The sequence below is a fragment of the Styela clava genome, chromosome 7 (genome assembly GCF_964204865.1).
Source record: "Styela clava chromosome 7, kaStyClav1.hap1.2, whole genome shotgun sequence".
Lineage (NCBI taxonomy): Eukaryota > Metazoa > Chordata > Ascidiacea > Stolidobranchia > Styelidae > Styela > Styela clava.
In genome coordinates, this window is record NC_135256.1 from 11,294,089 (window position 1) to 11,311,975 (window position 17,887).

General features: G+C 31.0%; 1 protein-coding gene across 1 annotated transcript; it reads left to right on the forward strand.

Moving 5' to 3' along the window:
* Positions 1-238: 238 nt before the first annotated feature.
* Positions 239-17,358, forward strand: LOC120327648 (arf-GAP with coiled-coil, ANK repeat and PH domain-containing protein 2-like). The gene is made up of 27 exons (XM_039393980.2): positions 239-330; positions 509-566; positions 860-918; positions 1,511-1,571; positions 1,907-1,960; positions 2,644-2,699; positions 3,674-3,857; positions 4,698-4,742; positions 5,207-5,302; positions 5,754-5,828; positions 6,739-6,845; positions 8,474-8,525; positions 8,740-8,913; positions 9,351-9,419; positions 9,957-10,038; positions 10,830-10,943; positions 11,326-11,459; positions 11,948-12,033; positions 12,588-12,744; positions 13,242-13,314; positions 13,761-13,823; positions 14,314-14,392; positions 15,043-15,160; positions 15,655-15,763; positions 16,174-16,285; positions 16,539-16,597; positions 16,801-17,358. The coding sequence occupies exons 1-27, from the start codon at positions 278-280 to the stop codon at positions 17,046-17,048; spliced, it is 2,577 nt and encodes an 858-aa protein (XP_039249914.2). The 5' UTR covers positions 239-277; the 3' UTR covers positions 17,049-17,358.
* The last annotated feature ends 529 nt before the right edge of the window (positions 17,359-17,887 follow it).

The window sequence follows — 17,887 nt, forward strand, 5'->3', positions numbered from 1 at the left end:
CTACCGGACTCTAAGCAATTAGACTACAATCTGACAACAATGGCAGAAAGTTGATGCTACCGGTGTCAGATGCTCGCTAGTAATACTGTAATAACTGCATAACATGAATACCGTATCTGATTATTCGGAAAATATTGGCTTCACTTTAATATACCTGTATTCAGTTATTGTTTTATTATTAACAACCTTTTCTTCCCTCTGGGATAAATATGTGTGTAACACCTTATTTTCAAGTTTATATTTATAGTAAAATAGATTTTATGTAAATTGAATTTCAATGGCACCCGCACTTGAATTTGATGAATGTGTCAAGGATTCTCCGATGTTCAGGTAAAGTGGTATCACCATATTTTAATATTGAATGTATTGGCTGAATATGTTTAGGGCACATGTTTCAGTGTTTGCATGTGTAGTCTACCGGTATGGCTATTTGAATATGTTTCAATTGTTCTGGTCAAGTTTCCAGAGTAAAAAATTTAAATGAATGACCTATTATTTTATGTTTCAGAGAATTGCTACACAGCTCAGAAAATGACACATGTGCTCTCGAGGGTCTTTTGGAAAAGGTAATTGGTTTTAAAATATGAGATGACAACGTTAGAATCATATGATGATTCTCCACATACTTGTGTTTAATGTTCCACATACAGACATATTTTCGGTATATTTATTCACATAATACAGTGATAGCATTTACTATTACTTAAGTGGCTCATAAAATTTGGATTATATTTTCTTGTTTATATAAACAAAAGCCAGAAAACTATTTTATAAGTGGTTGAACCTATATTTTGTAATGGAGAGTGTTATCTATTAAGGTATGACTACAAGTAATTGTTGTGTTATTGAATCCGTACAGGTTTTAAAGCAATACAACTATGCAAATGAAGCTGAAAAACTTTACAGTTCTGCAAATTTGTAAGTTTGTTACAAATTGTTAAGATGATCTTGCTCAATTACGTAACCTTCAAGAGTGGTTTATAAGTCCCTGGGATCCGGGTCGGAATTGTGTTTTAAAACTTCTAGAGTCGGAGTCGTAATCTCAGATATGTAAGAGTGTGAATCAAAGTAAAATTGTCCAACTGGTACAAAAAGGCGTTATGTTTATCAAGAATTCACAATAGACTATTGAAGTTGGCTTGCATCTGTTAACATCGTTGTATTCAAAATTAATTTTCTTGAGAGATGAAGACAACCCAAAATAAGGAGTCAGAGTTTTGAGTCATAATATTTGAGTAAACTCACAGAGTCATTTTTTAAATGGCTGTGACTTTGGAGTGTGATTGTTGGCCTAATCACACCCCATAAGACATAAGCATAATTAACAACTGAACTAGAACAAAATGATTTGATTCATTATCATAAGCCTGTATTTAAGGAACAATTTCTATTTATTTTTATATATATGAATTAAATCCTTAAAACATTGCCTCTTTATTGTTATTAGATTTCAATGGGACTAGACTTTTAATTTTGAAGTAAAGTTCATTTTGTATTATTGATTTTACAGAATGTTGAAAGAAGTTATTTTAGAATTGAGAGGATATTATAAAGATGATGAGTTTTTAAAGGTACTTTTTGAAATGAATTCCTGTTCTCTAATTCATTAATATAAAGAATAGCATTTATAAGTTAGTAATATCAATAACATTGATGCTTCAAGTTTTTAGATGTAATTTTATGTCATTAAAAATCAAAGCCATATGATATATCAATTTTGCTTTATAATTCTTGGTACTCATTGTGATCCACTCACACTGATATTTTGAAGTTAAGTAAACTCAGAACGAATGTTCTTGCCGAACTTGTGTTCCACATAGATAGTGGAATATTATAATGTATTCTGAGTGATATTAAATTATGTATTGTGCTCTCAGTAACAGTAATTATAATTTTATTTTTGCAGAATATTATCAACCAGTTTTTACATGTTTTGGAAGAAATAAATTCTTTCCACTCGGTAAGTTGAAACAAGTGTTCTATTTTACAATAGTTTGAATGCAATTTAATGCAATGCAAACGTCACGACTCTGATAACCTTCACAGTCTATGTGACTCCCTTGTTCTGTCAAACTGTTTTCTTTTTTTCTTTTGTGTAAATGAATGTTCATTATCTATTCACTTCTTGCATGGTGATGAAATAAATACTATTAATACTGAGGTTTTTTGTTCGGTTTTACACTACAAGGACTGATAATATACTAGAAAATGCGTTTTTGCAATTGTTTCGCATTTGCAAGGTTAATACACCTCAATTATCCAAAAGTATTCTTGTAAAAAGAAATTACTTTAAGTTTTATACATTGATAACTTACCATAAGTGCTGATAAACAATGAGTGATAATTTCTTTATCTTTCCTTAATAAACTTTATCTTGATGAACAAAATGAATTCACAAACATTTCAACAATTGATATTACTAGTAAGTAGTAATAGTAGTAAATCATATTCATTCAGAGTCAATGCTTTCGAAAGTTGCAAGATGTCATGAATTCATTCATGATCATGAAAATTTGAATTCTACATTACAAAAATGCTTTCAATCTACTTTTACTATGATATGATTGTCCAAGCTTGGACCAAACTTCTATAACTAAACACAAAAGAATAAATCGTTCAAATCTATATTTTCTCATTCAATAGATCCTGGATCAAGCACAGAAATCGATAAACACACGTATGACACACTTCCTGAAAACGTGAGTAATAGTTTACAGGAAAAGATTTGTATTGTAACTTGAAATGTTCTATCTCAATACTACTTTATTTAAGGAATTGCTTTTATACCTATAGCATTCATGCCTTGACCTATATTATGGTAGTAACACAAATCAAAATTATATTCCTTGAAGTGGGTATACACAAATCTTAGCATGCAAACAATATATGTTTTGTCTACAATTCAAATGTCTATTCATAGTAATTTACCACATAAGTTACTACATAACAATTGAATAAAACATATTCATTTGAATATAGATAATATAAATATAGATGAAATTAATTAGGATAATCTGTAAATTTGACTTTGTACATTAACCCGTTTGCCTGCTGATGAAGACACACTTGAATAGACATTTTAAAAGCAGTATGAATAATTCTGTTTGCATTGCCATGGTGATGATTATGGGAATTTGCATGACACAGCGTCATAACAAGGCAGTTCTAATTTAATCACAATTTATGTTATACAAAAATATATAGGAAAATTTCTGTTTTGTAAGAAGCGGTTCAAATTGTCTCTCTATATATGGATAAAGTTGGCTTCTAGTACTTCAGACATTCATATGTTGTAACATTCTATCTAATCTAATCTGAAATATATAAGCTAAAGTAGGCTATTGATTGCAGTCGGTGCGTAATCCATACCCTCAATCTCACTCAGGTGTAACAACTTAAATAGGTTATTTCTGTTTCAGAAAAGTGAATATATATATATATATATATATATTGGTAATTTATGTCATATGTGTTAAATAGCTAATATTGAAAGTCTGAGTGAAGACTCACTAGGAGGAAGGGAGAACTAATTTCCAAGCCATGGCATAAAATATTGGTAATATGTAAGATTCAAGCAGTAACTGATATGTTGCAAGACATTAAAGTCCTTCTATGTTAAATTGTCGAATTTAATTGTATTTTGTCATTTATTTTTGTTTAATTCCTTATTCAGAGATGTCAAAGGAAATCAAGATCTGAAGAAAACTTTCGATAAAGTTTCAAACGACTTTGATAATGCATTGAGTAAACATGCATCAGTCAGTCGATATAAACCTCATGAAATTGAAGAATCAGAATCATCTCTCGCTAATCATAAAACTACTTTCAGAAATGTTACAATGGAATATGTTTATCAGGTAATTGATAGAATATGTGCTTTTATCATGACATGAAATTTGATATAATTTAATGTTGTTCTTTAATCTTTTTAATGGTTCATACTTGTTTTCTTTTGAACATTTGAGTTCAATATATACATTTAATATAGTACATTTTCCATTAACCGGAAGAAAGAACTATGTATGTAAATTTTTAAATTTATGCAAAACATGTTAGTGTTTTTCATAATTTCAAGCATGGCAGTGCTCACTCACATTCTATCAAATTTTATGCCTATCTGCGTATAGAAATAACTCTGAACCGTCTGTAATAATAACTCTGTCATTATGAAACCTTATTTTTACCAGCATTAAGACACAGACTGCTTATATTTTTACATTTGAAGGTGTCAAATTCAATATTATCTAACAAATGTCCGTATTCAAGATGATTTTTTTGTTATATTTATCAGTTGTTGATGTTAGGATTACAGATAAGATATCTTTGGTTTGACACATCACATCCAGACCAGTGAGATCATTTCACCAATGTTTTTTTCCACGAATTATCAATTTTGTTAGCAATTTTAAATAAACATGTTTTTTCCAGAGTGTCTTTAATTAAGTGACTGCTAATCTAAGTTGTTCAGAATGCAAATTTCAGGCATTCTAAGAATTATAATCGCAAGAATTGAAAGACTGGTAACTACTTTTTGTGGCCATTGAAAATTTCAAATATCAAAATGCGTGTATTTATTGAATTGCCTATTTCTATTTATTATAAGAAAATAGTCAAATTTAGAGTTTTTGAACAACTGATTGCTGTTTGAAGGATGTATTTTTATAATATGTTTTAATAAAATGTAATTTTGGTTGCAGATGAATATGTTACACAAGAATAAAAGATTACACACTATATACCAGGTATGTATATTCTAGCACTATAATTTAACTGTGGAAATTTCATTAATGATTAGCACAGCTGTTTGGCATAGACATTAGGGATGTGCAAAATTATTTGAACATCCGGTAATTATCAGAATGAATCATATTCAATGAGAGTTTTTGGTTTAAAAATTGCTTTTATGGGTGTTCGGCTTTTGATATTCAAATAAGAATAATTTATTCAAGTCAACTTTAATTTATTCCATATTCGCTGATTCCATCCTTGTTGGTCATATTCCATTGAATGAAGTGTTGAAGTATCATTAACAGAACTTGAAATCAAAATATATAGAGAATTTTATAAAGTATTGAGTAGTATTATGTATGGTTATCATTTTCAAGAGAAATATATATATATATACATTGCTTTAAAGATATTTTAAAAGTGGAAGGCCATTTGGGATGTCGAATTTATTTTTATCAAGTAACTTCCATTTTTACAGATAACATCATGTATGCATGCTTTTCAAACATATTTTCATCAAGGATATGAACTTTTTAAAGATGTTGAACCATTTTTGAAAAAAACTGCCGATCAGGTATTAAAAAAAATTATTTTATTTTAGGGTATTTGTTCTTAAAAATATTGGTCGAAATTTAACAAAAACCCCATGAGCAGTTTTCTTATTTCATAACTTTATCACGTTTATCGCAATGTACTATGGTACTTGCGTATACATATCAGTCTTATTAACTGATTTTTCTCTCTATTTTATAGAGATGAAACTTGATTGCACCAACTAGTAAATAGATAAAAAAGTGCGAATGTTATTATATTGGATAAAACACGAAATTATTAAAAATGAGTAAAAATAATATCAGTCCCATTTTTGTATGTATTGTATTGCAATAAACAATCTGTCATACTAGCAGAAATTCTGTTTCAATAATCTAAGGGTAAACAAGGGCATCTAAGGGTCATTGATTTGTTGTGTATTGAAAGAATATTAGTTTTTTGTTAATTTTATCTCATTTTTATTTCCTTGTCAGGTCGATGAGTTATCAACACAAATTGAAACCCAAAAAACAGAAATGATGACACAAAGAGAAAGATATCAAGCAATGGTATGAAGATTGATAAAGTAGAGTAATAGTAGATTCTCACTCAGCAGTGGCTGCTTTTACAAGGCCTTGTTTAGGTTGCTAAGAATGAAAAGTGGGCACTCCAGAAGAATGTGTACCAATATGAAGGTACCGGTAACTAATTTTGTCTACCTCCTTTACATCAAGTTTTGTAAAGGGACTGGAACCTATGGGCAGAGCGATATTTACTTGGTTAACACAGACAGTCCCCGTGCTCGTAATAGAACTAGGATAAGGGAAATCGTAACAAAATTATAGCCTAAACCTCAACTGGTACACATACTACTGGAGTACCGAAAAGTGTTTATTAAAAGGAGTACATGATGACGGTGAGCAATATAATTTGTTCTAGTAATTGTGATCTACATTTGTAATAAATGGTACAGGTTGAGAATAAATTGACATGTTTCGTTCCCATCTTTACTTCATATAAATAATTGTCAGGGATGTCCGAAATGAATTGAAGATTCGAATGCATTCAAAATCATTACATTCGATAAAGTAAATTTTGAATTTAGGAATCATTTAGAACATTTTTATTTAAAAATTAAGAATTTTAAGAAATCAGACAAGAGGATCAAAAAATTGTTTTTTCACCATCCCTGTTTATAGTTATTCCTTTTTACCTCTTAAATGTTACTCATGTTATTATTTTGGATGAATAACTCTTAAATTTTAGTTCATTTTATTATTCTGTAAAAGTAAATCTAAATCGGTCACGTTCAGTTGACATATTTCAGTTACGTATATATAAATAATACATGAACCATAGGAAGTGTACTTTATTCACTTCTGTATGTGTAGTTATTGTGTACCCAACTTTAAGATAATAATACGATATGATATTTTATTCCAATTTCTAATTTACCTATTTTCATCTTATAATTTCTAGGCAGGTGACAACAGCATGTATATAAAACAATTGGACTCGAGTTCTGCAAGAATTATTGAAGGATATTTGTTTAAAAGAGCAAGTAATGCTTTCAAAACTTGGAGTAGGTAGGATGGCATTTTCTTCGTGCATTGTTGTGATATATTTATAGAGTGGGCGAAAAATTTATGCAATTATATTAGTATAGTAATAAGGATGCGTTGTGGCATTGTCATACCTGCTTTCAAACCTTGCTTCAGCATATTGTTTCTGCTTTAAATACACTCAGGGATGTCCAAAACGAATCGAATATTCGAATACGTTCGAAAATGGTTTTATTCGATTTAGTGAATTCTTGATTTTAAGAATATCTTAGAATTTTTTTTTTTTTAAATGTATTTTTTAGCATTTATTAATTCATGATAGACCAGTGGTTCCCAACCTTTGATGGCTCGGATTCTTTTTGCATCTATGCCCCCCCCCCCCGTTTATCATTCTAATGGTATTTAGAGTGTTATTTTGATTGGTAGATTCCAAATCCCATTATGTTCAAAAAATTCAAGCTTAAGAACGTGAAAACACACTGTGAAATGATCTTATCGAGCTATGAAACTAGGAAGAACAAGGAGTTTCTTGTTAAGTAAAAGTGAAATCAGTTTTTCTTCTAGCATTGCGACCCCCTCCAACTGCCCCCATATGGGAACACTGTGATAGACAAAAAATTAGTGAAACACCGAATACTATTTGGAACAATGTTAATCTCACTGCATATTCTGCATAACCATATTTGATTTCAAAGAATTTCTAATTGTCTTAAGAGTTTCTCTTGTGGAACTGACCCATTTCAGAATATGTTCAATATTTCATAATCAAAAAGATTATTTTAGAATGCATTCTAAATACCAAATTATTCAGTTTTGGCCATCCCTGAATACACATATGTAAAACCGTTTACCGCCCACTATACATACAGTACCTTGTTCATACAATTATTATTGCTTTGTGTTTGTTTTAATTGTATTTCAGGAGGTGGTGTTGGTAAGCAATGCTACTGGCTGGCTGTTATGTATGTGCTGCTATAGCCTAGATAGATATAGTTGAAAATCACCTTTTAGATGAGTCATGGCTAATCATATACCAATACTCGTTGATTACAAAATTAAATTGAATACTCATGTCTGAATGATTTTTTAAATTATTATTGTAACGTAATATGAAGTCGTCCAGTTTGTCTATTTATTCCAATTTCTATCTGATTTTCTCATAATATAATTCTCATTTGAAATCTATCTGTCATTCAAGATTATTACAATTTTTGAATTCATGATGAGTTTGGATTTTAAAATTCTATTGTTAAAAATATTGAACATTGAAAAATCTGAAAAATATTTTGTCAAATTAAAAATGAATAACAATTCACAATCAAATCATTATATTGTATATCAAAGTGCATTTCAGTGCGGTAAAAAAAACAAAAAAAAATTTTTGTCTGTTACCAAACAGATTTTCATCATCATTGTTGAACTTTGAAAAATTCAAAATTAAATGACTTAGAAATCAAGATCATGAGACACTGATTTAACTTTTGATTTTCAAGCAATTTGTATCTTCAGTCAATCGACATGCCATACCAATTGTCAGTTCTACTTCATGAGTATTTCGGTTTACTTTTTGCAATCATATTATTAAATTTGTATGAGATATTAACTAATTTCCACTGATTCATTAAGACTATGTTTCCATACTTTGTTTCCAGGAGATGGTTTTCTATTCACAACAACAAATTACTATATCAAAGCAAATTGAAGGTAATTAGATTCGAATTATTTATCGTTTCGATCGTTCTGCTGAAATTTTTGTTCTAGTTTTGGTGGTTGTTCAAAATAATATTATTTTTGAAATAATAACCAAATCGATTTCAGATTTCCATCTCCTAAAGGTGGTGTATACACTCGCTAGCTAGCTGCTACATTTTTTCAAATTTAAATATCTCCTGCTGGTATTTCTCCTTTCTCTTTTAAGACCCACCATCAAGAAGATCCAATAGTCGTTGTTGATGACCTCCGATTATGTAATATAAGAGTAGCTGATGATGTGGAAAGAAGATTTTGTTTTGAAGTTATTTCTCCAAATAAAAGTTTTCTTTTACAAGCTGAATCTGAAGATGTCAGGATGGCTTGGGTTCACGCTATTCAGGTGTTGTTCAATATAGATTTGAGTTTATAAATTGAAATCATTTTCTTTGTTAAAACAATATAAAATCCTTAATATCTGTGAATATAAAATGAAAATAATTTATATTATTTTTCAAGTACTGCATTATCAGTAATTGTTGATTACCCAATATTATTTTATGTCACATTGTGCTCTCGCATTTAGTGTTGTACAATTGTTAGCAAATCTTTTTTCAATGAATTTTCCAACTTCAATTTAGGTTCGTGTGAAATTGATACAAGCGCAACTTCCTAATTATCAATTTTCATAATTCTTCAAGACATTGGTGATTGTTTGTATCTATAATCTAATAAATGCTTAGATTATATATGTATACTATATTATAGTAAATTTTATTCATACTTTTGAATTATATACAAGCCTATAATAACCATTTATAACAAGAAATATCATTACAGTCCAGTATTCAGGAAGCTTACAAGTCATCAGCTGGAGATGGTGATGAAATTTTCAAACAACAAAATGAGGTGATTGAAAATTTTGAAATATGTTGGTAGGAGAGAGTTGCAGTGTTATCACCAAATTATTTTGGAGTTTTTCAGTAATTGAGGTTACTCTGATCTTCAACCTGCATAGTTAGGCCTATACAAAGATTACTTCAGCACATTGTATATATATGAGGCTCAGGGGTGGCCAATCAATCGCCATGTCTCGAGTAGTCGATCATGTCTGATATTTAGTTAATTTAGTAACAACATATCACAAAAATTTGCTTGGAACCAGTTTCATGTACCATCTGTTGTGTGTTTTAAAACAGGAAGAATACAGTGCTGTACATGCGCAGAATACAATATACACATAACAGCGGTGGAATTTTTATATGCGTGTAGGCAGTTATCTGCATATTCAGTACCCATTCGTTTTTGTGTGAACTTATTACCGATCAGTTGATTTCGAGCTATGCATGAAGGTTTTAGTTGATCATGGTCGAAAGCAGGTTGGCCACCTCAAGTATATATAAATTATAATACTACCTGTTTCTAATTTATCTCATTCCATTGCAGTCACCATCTCAATCAAATAATGGGTTTAAAAATTCTCCGACTGCTTCAAATTCTTACGGTGTGAGAGAAACCCAAAGCACAAGTATGTAGTATACTAGAAAGAAAATGAAATCTACAATGCTGAATTTATTCTTTTTCTTCTTCATATTTGTAACAATGTTCTTCACGAAATACTTCAACTAGAAGTTAAATAGATTAGCACATTTGTCTTTTTCACTTCACTATTTGTCTGAGCACGCGAGTACTGTGGGTAACAATTGTTTTTAGCTTGATCGAGATAATGTGTGTTCAGCGCCTTTCATTGCATGCCTGGATTTAAAATTGTTCTGAAGTATTTATTGTATATTGTAACATTTTCAAGTGTTAATTTCAGCGCTCCAGAAGTGTGTGTACCAATATGAAGATAACTAATTTTGTTCGCCTATTTTAAATCAAGTTGTGTAAAGGGACAGGAGTCTATAGGCAGGGGGTATATTCACTTGGCTAACACAGACAGTACCCGAACTCGTAATAGAACTGAAATAAGGAAAATCGGAATAAAATTATGGCCTAACCCTAACCTGATACACATACTACAAGAGTACCTTAATTCCTAAGAATTAAGTCCTAAGTGCTTGTTTTTAACACATACTTTTGTTGTAGTTGTACAATGTGTTCATAATCTTCAAATTCTCTATAAAGTATATTAACAGTCATATATATTTCATAACTAATGCATGGCTCTTAGTCTACCGCAAATGGATTTATTGATTTTGGTTTTAGGACTGCTACTTACAGAAGTGTTTGCTTTTTTGTTTATTGCAAGAAAATTATAATATTCGTGTGCTTTGAACATCTCTTGCCTTTAAGAATAATTTTTTTCACATATTCCAGTTCGGAATTCTCAAAGTGATTCTTCGCTCCTACAAACAAACAACAAACAATCATTGTTGCAAAAAATAATGGACATTCCTGGAAATACATATTGTGCAGATTGTAAAAAACAAGGTAATATTTGTAATTTTTTTTTGCATTATAGAAAATTGCTTCATCCTTTTTTGCATGTTTTTATCTTTCAGTATTTAATCAAATCAAAAGTGATGGACAAATTATAAAACTCTGTATATTTAAATTAGTTAAGTCCGAAAATGATAAAAAGCATGAAGCAGCACTGACATGTAAATAACTAGTAATTTTGGAAGGGCAAAAATATTTCTCGTTTGGCGGTGTGAGATGCTGGATATGGATTTGTACTAGAGAACTTCTATAACCTGTGTCATCAATTCGGTTGTTCCCGTAGCTCGATTTAAATGGCCATTGCAAATTGCAATCATAAACTATCATTGTTCAATGTTGAAAAATTGTTTACATTTTTTTTTTCTGTTTCTAGAAGCACGTTGGGCAAGTGTGAATCTTGGTATTGTTCTATGTATTGAATGTAGTGGTGCTCATAGAAGTTTAGGAGTTCATGTTTCGAAAGTTCGTTCACTGACTCTTGATAGCTGGGAGCCAGAAGTAATCGCTGTAAGTTTAAAATTAAAAGTATTACTTATACCAGCACTACTTTGCAGCATAGTTAGTAGGTTCAATATATTTCTCTCTGAAATTTATTCTTTACTGTACAGTCCAGTGTCTGAACGACCAGACTGATCTGGATGAATTTTTTAGCGTGGGTACGGTGGGTTATACTGTCACCCGAGTTATGTGTGTTCCATCGAAAGTCTGGGATGATGTTCAGTTTTCATGGCATCAGCAAAAAAACATGCCAATCGTTAAGAAATTTGTAGTTTTTTTACAATTTGTGCATTATCTCACAAACTACCATGGGAAATTCAATTTCTGAGATCGAAATTAAATTTCTGAAATAGGCAGTATATGTTAATTATAAGCATATAGTGCTATATATCAACAGTTAACCGTAATAATATGTTCTCAGTATACCAGTCTTTGACAATTTCAAGATTTATCGATAAAGTAAGATAAAATATTAAATTTATCTTTTCTAATTTCAGATAATGCAATCACTTGGTAATGACAGAGTCAATGAAATATACGAAGCAAATATTGGTCATAAACTAATTAAACCAGGATGTTCCAAGTGAGCAATATTCATATTGTCTATTCACAGTTTATCCATTCCACATGTTTTTTTGGGGGGGGGGGGGGGCTGACTCTGATGACCGACTGTATTCTTATGTTGTTGTATATTTTCATTTTTGTGTTATTTCTCGTTTTTCTGATTGATAAAAAAAAATCGTTCTCTCTCTTGTCGAGTTGTTTTTCCTTCAATATATTTTGGTTTTTGGAGCCTCATAACTACCTTCTGTTTTAAAATAAAACTATGCTCTTTTTTTTTTCCAAATTTTCCAAATTTTAGAATATTTGCAACTCTTCTCAATATATTATGTTATAGATATATGTTTTAATTAATTCATGAGTGACACAACAAAAAAACTAACAGAAGGCTGTTGCAAGAATGAATGAAACTAAACTAAAAATTCTGCTGTTTATGTTGTTATAGTTTTTACTATTCATTTATTTTAAATTACTATTAAATAATTATATCTTTTTCTCTATTAATATGTAAATATGGAAATAATTGAATATTACTAATTTATGTGCAATACCTATTTCTTATTTATTTCTCAACAGTCGGGATAGATTAAGTTTTATTCAAGCCAAATATGTCAGAAGAGAATTTTGCTCGTTACTACCTGATCAAAATAATGAAGCCATCAGTCCAGGAAAGAAGTTAAAACGTTGGAAAGTACGGAAAAGTAAACCGAGACGAAAAAGAGAAAAACGACAGGCTAGTGTATTTTTTATAAAAACTTTCACAAACATTTTTTATTTATAAATTTATGCCGCTGTTGCATTCATCTTTGTTTTTGGAAACAAGAATGAAAAACAACAGGAATAGCGTTTTTTTTTACAAAAATTTCGCAATAAAATTTTTGTAAAAATTTTATGCCTCAGTTACATTTATATTTCGTTTTCGGAATAAAGGATAAAGAAATCAGGTAATGAATCCAAATCCAGATAATGTTCTATATTCTGATCTTAAGATATTTTTAATTTTCATATTTATACTAGGGAGAAAAAAGGTGAAAAGACAGTCTATGGTGTAAAACCTGTAATCAACTAGCGATTACGACAACCACCCCACAACAATGAAGAGTCTAGCAATACTCTCACACATATTTATTCTCCACAATATTCAAATATGTGAACCAGTGCAAGGTAGTAGATGACAGGCCAGTTCCTATGATAGCAATCGTTATGTATTGTTATTATTAATATTTACAGAAAGCAGAATCGATCTTACAAGATGATGACAATGAATTATCTACACCTGCATTAGATAATGAAGTAGCCATTGGTATGTTCTGACCTAAAGATATTCGAAGTGTCCACTTATGTTTTGTATCACAGAATATATGAAGTACTCATTTTTATTCAGTTCATTCTATTTCAAGTTTAGTAAAAATTTGTAATCTAAACATAAAAAATAGGAACAAAATAAAGGAGTGGAGGTGACTCATCTGTAGGAGAGGATAGCTATTCCTCAGAAAACCGATTATGGACAAGAAATTAAATAATGGAAGGAATTTCAAATTTTCTGATATGTTCAGATTTATCAAACACTGAGAAATCCTGAAGTTTTCAGATCAGACATAATTTCATAATCACCAGTTATTGTAACTATTCTATTGCTATTTTCTTCCAAATCCCAATTTCAATTTAAGATAGATTTCATGTATGTAATTTAAATCAGATACCTTATTGCTTCATATGCATAATTTACATTGTATCCAATGTTTTCAGATGGGAGTGGAGATAAGAAGAATGAACCTGATGTTTTTGTCTTTGGTATCAGCAAAATTCCAGGTATGAAGTACTTCTGTCATTTTAAGTTTGTTGAATAACTAAATGTAATGGCGTGTAATACACAATAGAACAGTGTAATCCTTAATTGTTACTTGCTATTTGTTACTGTTAATTACAGTTCATCACAGCGGCACCATTACTAAATATTTGGTCAATAGAGTGATGGTAGAGGAAGCCGAACCAACCTGCGTTTACGTTAACCACCCTACGGACGCGCGAAGTCCAGTAATCTTGCACATATTTAACCCCACATGGAATCAGGACCTGCTGTACCTCGGTAATCAGAGGTACGGTGGAAAACGAAGTGTTACGTTTAGAACGATGCGCCCACACCGCCCCAGTCCAGAAATGGGCGCTTTCAACAACTAAACCAAATTTTAAACTATATTTAATTTAAAATTCGGAATGATTTCAACAATGGGAAATCATTTTGCTTTTCTTATTTATCAAACACAAATTATAATCTTTATTTTGTTGCATCTTCCTGTAGATCCTGATGGAGACACCGAAGTAGAAAATTCAGATGTTGAAGACATTGCAAACCTCAATGCTAACCTTCTATTTTATAAGTAAGATAGTTAATAGCTATCTATCATAATTTATTGAATGTTATGTTTTTACCATTCGGCTAAAAATCGCTAGTTTGTCAAGTTCTTACTGATTTTGTAGTCATGTTTTTAAATAAGTCGAATAGAAATTTGAATTTGTCCCATCAGAAACTAAGCATTCTGAATAGACAGTAGGCTTGTATATGCCGAGTATTCGTGGTTTAAATCTGGCGCTCCAGAAGTATGTGTACCAATATGGAGGTAACTAATTTTGTTCGCCTAGTTTACATCAAGTTGTGTAATGGGACTTGAGCCTATGGGCAGGAGGTATATTCACTTGGCTAACACAGACAGTACCCGAACTCGTAATAGAACTAAAATAAGGAAAATCGGAATAAAATTATGGCCTAACCCTAACTTGGTACTCATATTTAGTACGGGAGTACCTTAAATCTGGTTTTCTGGTAAACGGGATATAGAGTGGTGTTTTGAATTCCTCGAAGTGTAGTCACCAAGTGTCAATTTACTAAAAAACCCTGTTGAGGACGATTGTTAGCATGCTATGATATCGTAACACTACTACGTAGCATACTACGTATCATACCGTACTACGAAAATCCTATTCCGTGAAATGTAAATTCACCATTGAGTGATATTGATATTGTATTCAGAGCTGCCAAACTGGGGAATCTACCAGTGATGCTTCTTGCAAAAGCAAATGCTGCAAATATCAATTGGGCAAATCCAGATGAAAACCAACAAACACCATTGATGCAAGCAGCTATGGGAGTAAGCACTTATTTTTTCACCATATATGTGATATATTGAATTAAAATCACAATGACCTCAACTATGAAAACATAGTGTGACAGTCGCTTCTTAGCGTTAAGGTGTTCACTGCCATGAAATATCAGCCCAAATGCGGTTTTACAGAAGTGGGACTCAAAACTGTGTTACAAGGGTTTCAGATTTGAATATAAAATTTTAAAAATACAAATTAAGTTTAAAAGTATCAATCATTTGTATTACGGTAAGTGTTGAAAATTATAGATGTGAAAGCCACTCAATTTTCCTTTAGCTCCTGCTTCAGCTCAAACAAAACGATTTGACTCTAGCTCCTTGTTATAACTTTGAGGAAGAAAATTCCATTCAGATTAATTAGAATTAGTGTATGGGAGTTTTGGGAATTGTACATAAGGTTCAGATAAATTCTTTTTGCAGAAACAATACTCATTTGTTAAGTTGTTTTCATAATTTGTACAATATGAATATTTTTATTCCAGGCTTCAATTCGTGCTTGCGAGTTTCTGCTGATAAATGGAGCAAAAATAAACACTGTAGATTCAGATGGAAGAACAGCACTCCATTATGCTTCAATTAATAATAATACAGGTATGCAAAATCTGGTGTAAATGCACCTTTTTATTTACAACAGTAAGTTTAACTAATAAAATCATGTCATTTGCAGAGCACTGTTGTCAATATACTCACGATAAATTCCTCATCATTTGGTACAAGACTTTTTCAGACTTTTTTAAATTCTTTGGAACAAATTTAACCTTCGCTCTTCACAAGGAATTCGATAACTTTGATATTAGGAATACGAAGTCAGTTTGTTTGTAAGCTCTATGAAGGAATTTTAGCATAGTAGTGTGTGTATGGAAAGCGATTGAATAATTTTTGAAAATTTGGTATGTGGGATACGAAGATGTTTGTGGTGTCGCAATCATGGTGATGATCATATATTTAGATTTTTACAAACTATTTAGCCGTGAGCGTTCTCATACGCAATTCTATTCCAGGTGTTGCTTGTCAGTTTTTGAAAAGAAAAGCACGTCATGATATCATGGATAAAGACAACCTGACTCCACTACAAATTGCTATCGATGCTGCTAATGCAGATATTGTTACATTGTATGTCACATTTCATTACCAATTTCAATTTACTATACAAAATGAAAAATCATTATACATTGTCCCTTATTTCTAAAACGTTTGAATCATTTTAATTTTGTTTAGAAAGCAAATACAGTTGAAAGTATGCTATTTACTTGTTTATGCAATGCAAGAGTCCTGCTGCACACTAACACAAATAACTAGATTAAATATATCAACACATTTTTTAGTGTTGTACTGTTATATGTTCATTGATTTGTTTATTTTTCAGGATTCGACTGAAGCAAATGAATGATGAAATGCTTGATACTGATCCAGGATCTGTGCAAAGTAGGATATTCGATTTTTACATTCTTCTAAAAGTATTTTCATTTATTCATAAATCTATATGATATCATGCAGAAGACTAAATACGGTAATTGTTTAAGATCGTTCCCCCAAATGTCTTGAGAAATTCTATAAAAATCCATTTTCTGATAATTACCGGTGAATAAAAAAAAATGGTGGTAAATTAAATATGTCTTTTTTTTCAGCTGACAGTCTCGTCACTGATGTATTTCGAGATTTTTCTCATCGTGCGGCAAGCCATGATTTATCATCACCAGATGGAATGAAATCTCCTTTATTTGAAGCTCAGCCGCAGGAGGAGCAGACTACATCGAAGAATGTTCTTGATGAATCGAAAGTTTCTTCCGACACACAAACTTCGACACCAAATTCAAACAGTCATACCATTATTGATGATGCTGATAAAATTCTTGCCTCTGAATCGACTGTATAACTTTATTTTTATCGTCCCATTCCATTATTGAACTATGTCTTGCACCGATAACTTTATTCTAACTAGGATATCAGAAGTATATATTCTTAATAACATTCTTTTTTATTAATTCTTAGAATCAGCATAAAGAAATATTACCATTTATCATCACACATTTGGTAGCAAGGAAAAACAACTAATTCCTCGTTTTTATTTTATGGAAGTTGCAATACTTTTATTCATATTTATTATAAATGTATTGTTTGATTTTGAGGTTTTAACTTGAGAATAATCATCTTGCAAGCAATAATAAATGAAATTACTTGTCTAACATGAATCTTTTTCGATTGGGTAGCTAAGGAACATTTGTTTTGTAAAACAGACCTGGTAAACTATTCTCATTGTAGAATTGTGAGAAATGACACGGACAAGACTAAATTACTAACACAACAATGAGCAAATGTGTAAACCAATTTTTTAAAACAGGGATATGAGAATTCCCAAAACCGCTCCAATGGAAAAAATATTGTTCGGAAGAGCACAATCATCAAAGCGGATAAGGGGAGTGTTGTTCCTAATTGAGGTACCAGATTCACCCTTTTATTGAGTATTCAGGGGAGTCTGTTAGGGTTACTCTCAGAAGACAGCCTTCATAAGTAACATTAACATTGCAAACAATTATCTCTGCTCTTCATAATCATTAATCTCCACTAGAAATTAGGCCTCTCATACCACTCCCTCAAATTGAAGTTGATTGGGACTTAACTCGTCATAATGCTTCATTCGCATTTCTTAAGAGTCGATCCATAAAATAGAGTCATAGTGAAACATCTCAAACTCTTCTGTCCAAAGAAGGCTCC

Coding starts and splice junctions, on each gene's coding strand:
- LOC120327648 (XM_039393980.2), top strand. CDS start 278: ATGGCACCCGCACTTGAATTTGATGAATGTGTCAAGGATTCTCCGATG. Junction 331..508: donor AAGGATTCTCCGATGTTCAG/GTAAAGTGGTAT, acceptor TTTATGTTTCAG/AGAATTGCTACACAGCTCAG. Junction 5,303..5,753: donor TGAAAAAAACTGCCGATCAG/GTATTAAAAAAA, acceptor TTTCCTTGTCAG/GTCGATGAGTTATCAACACA.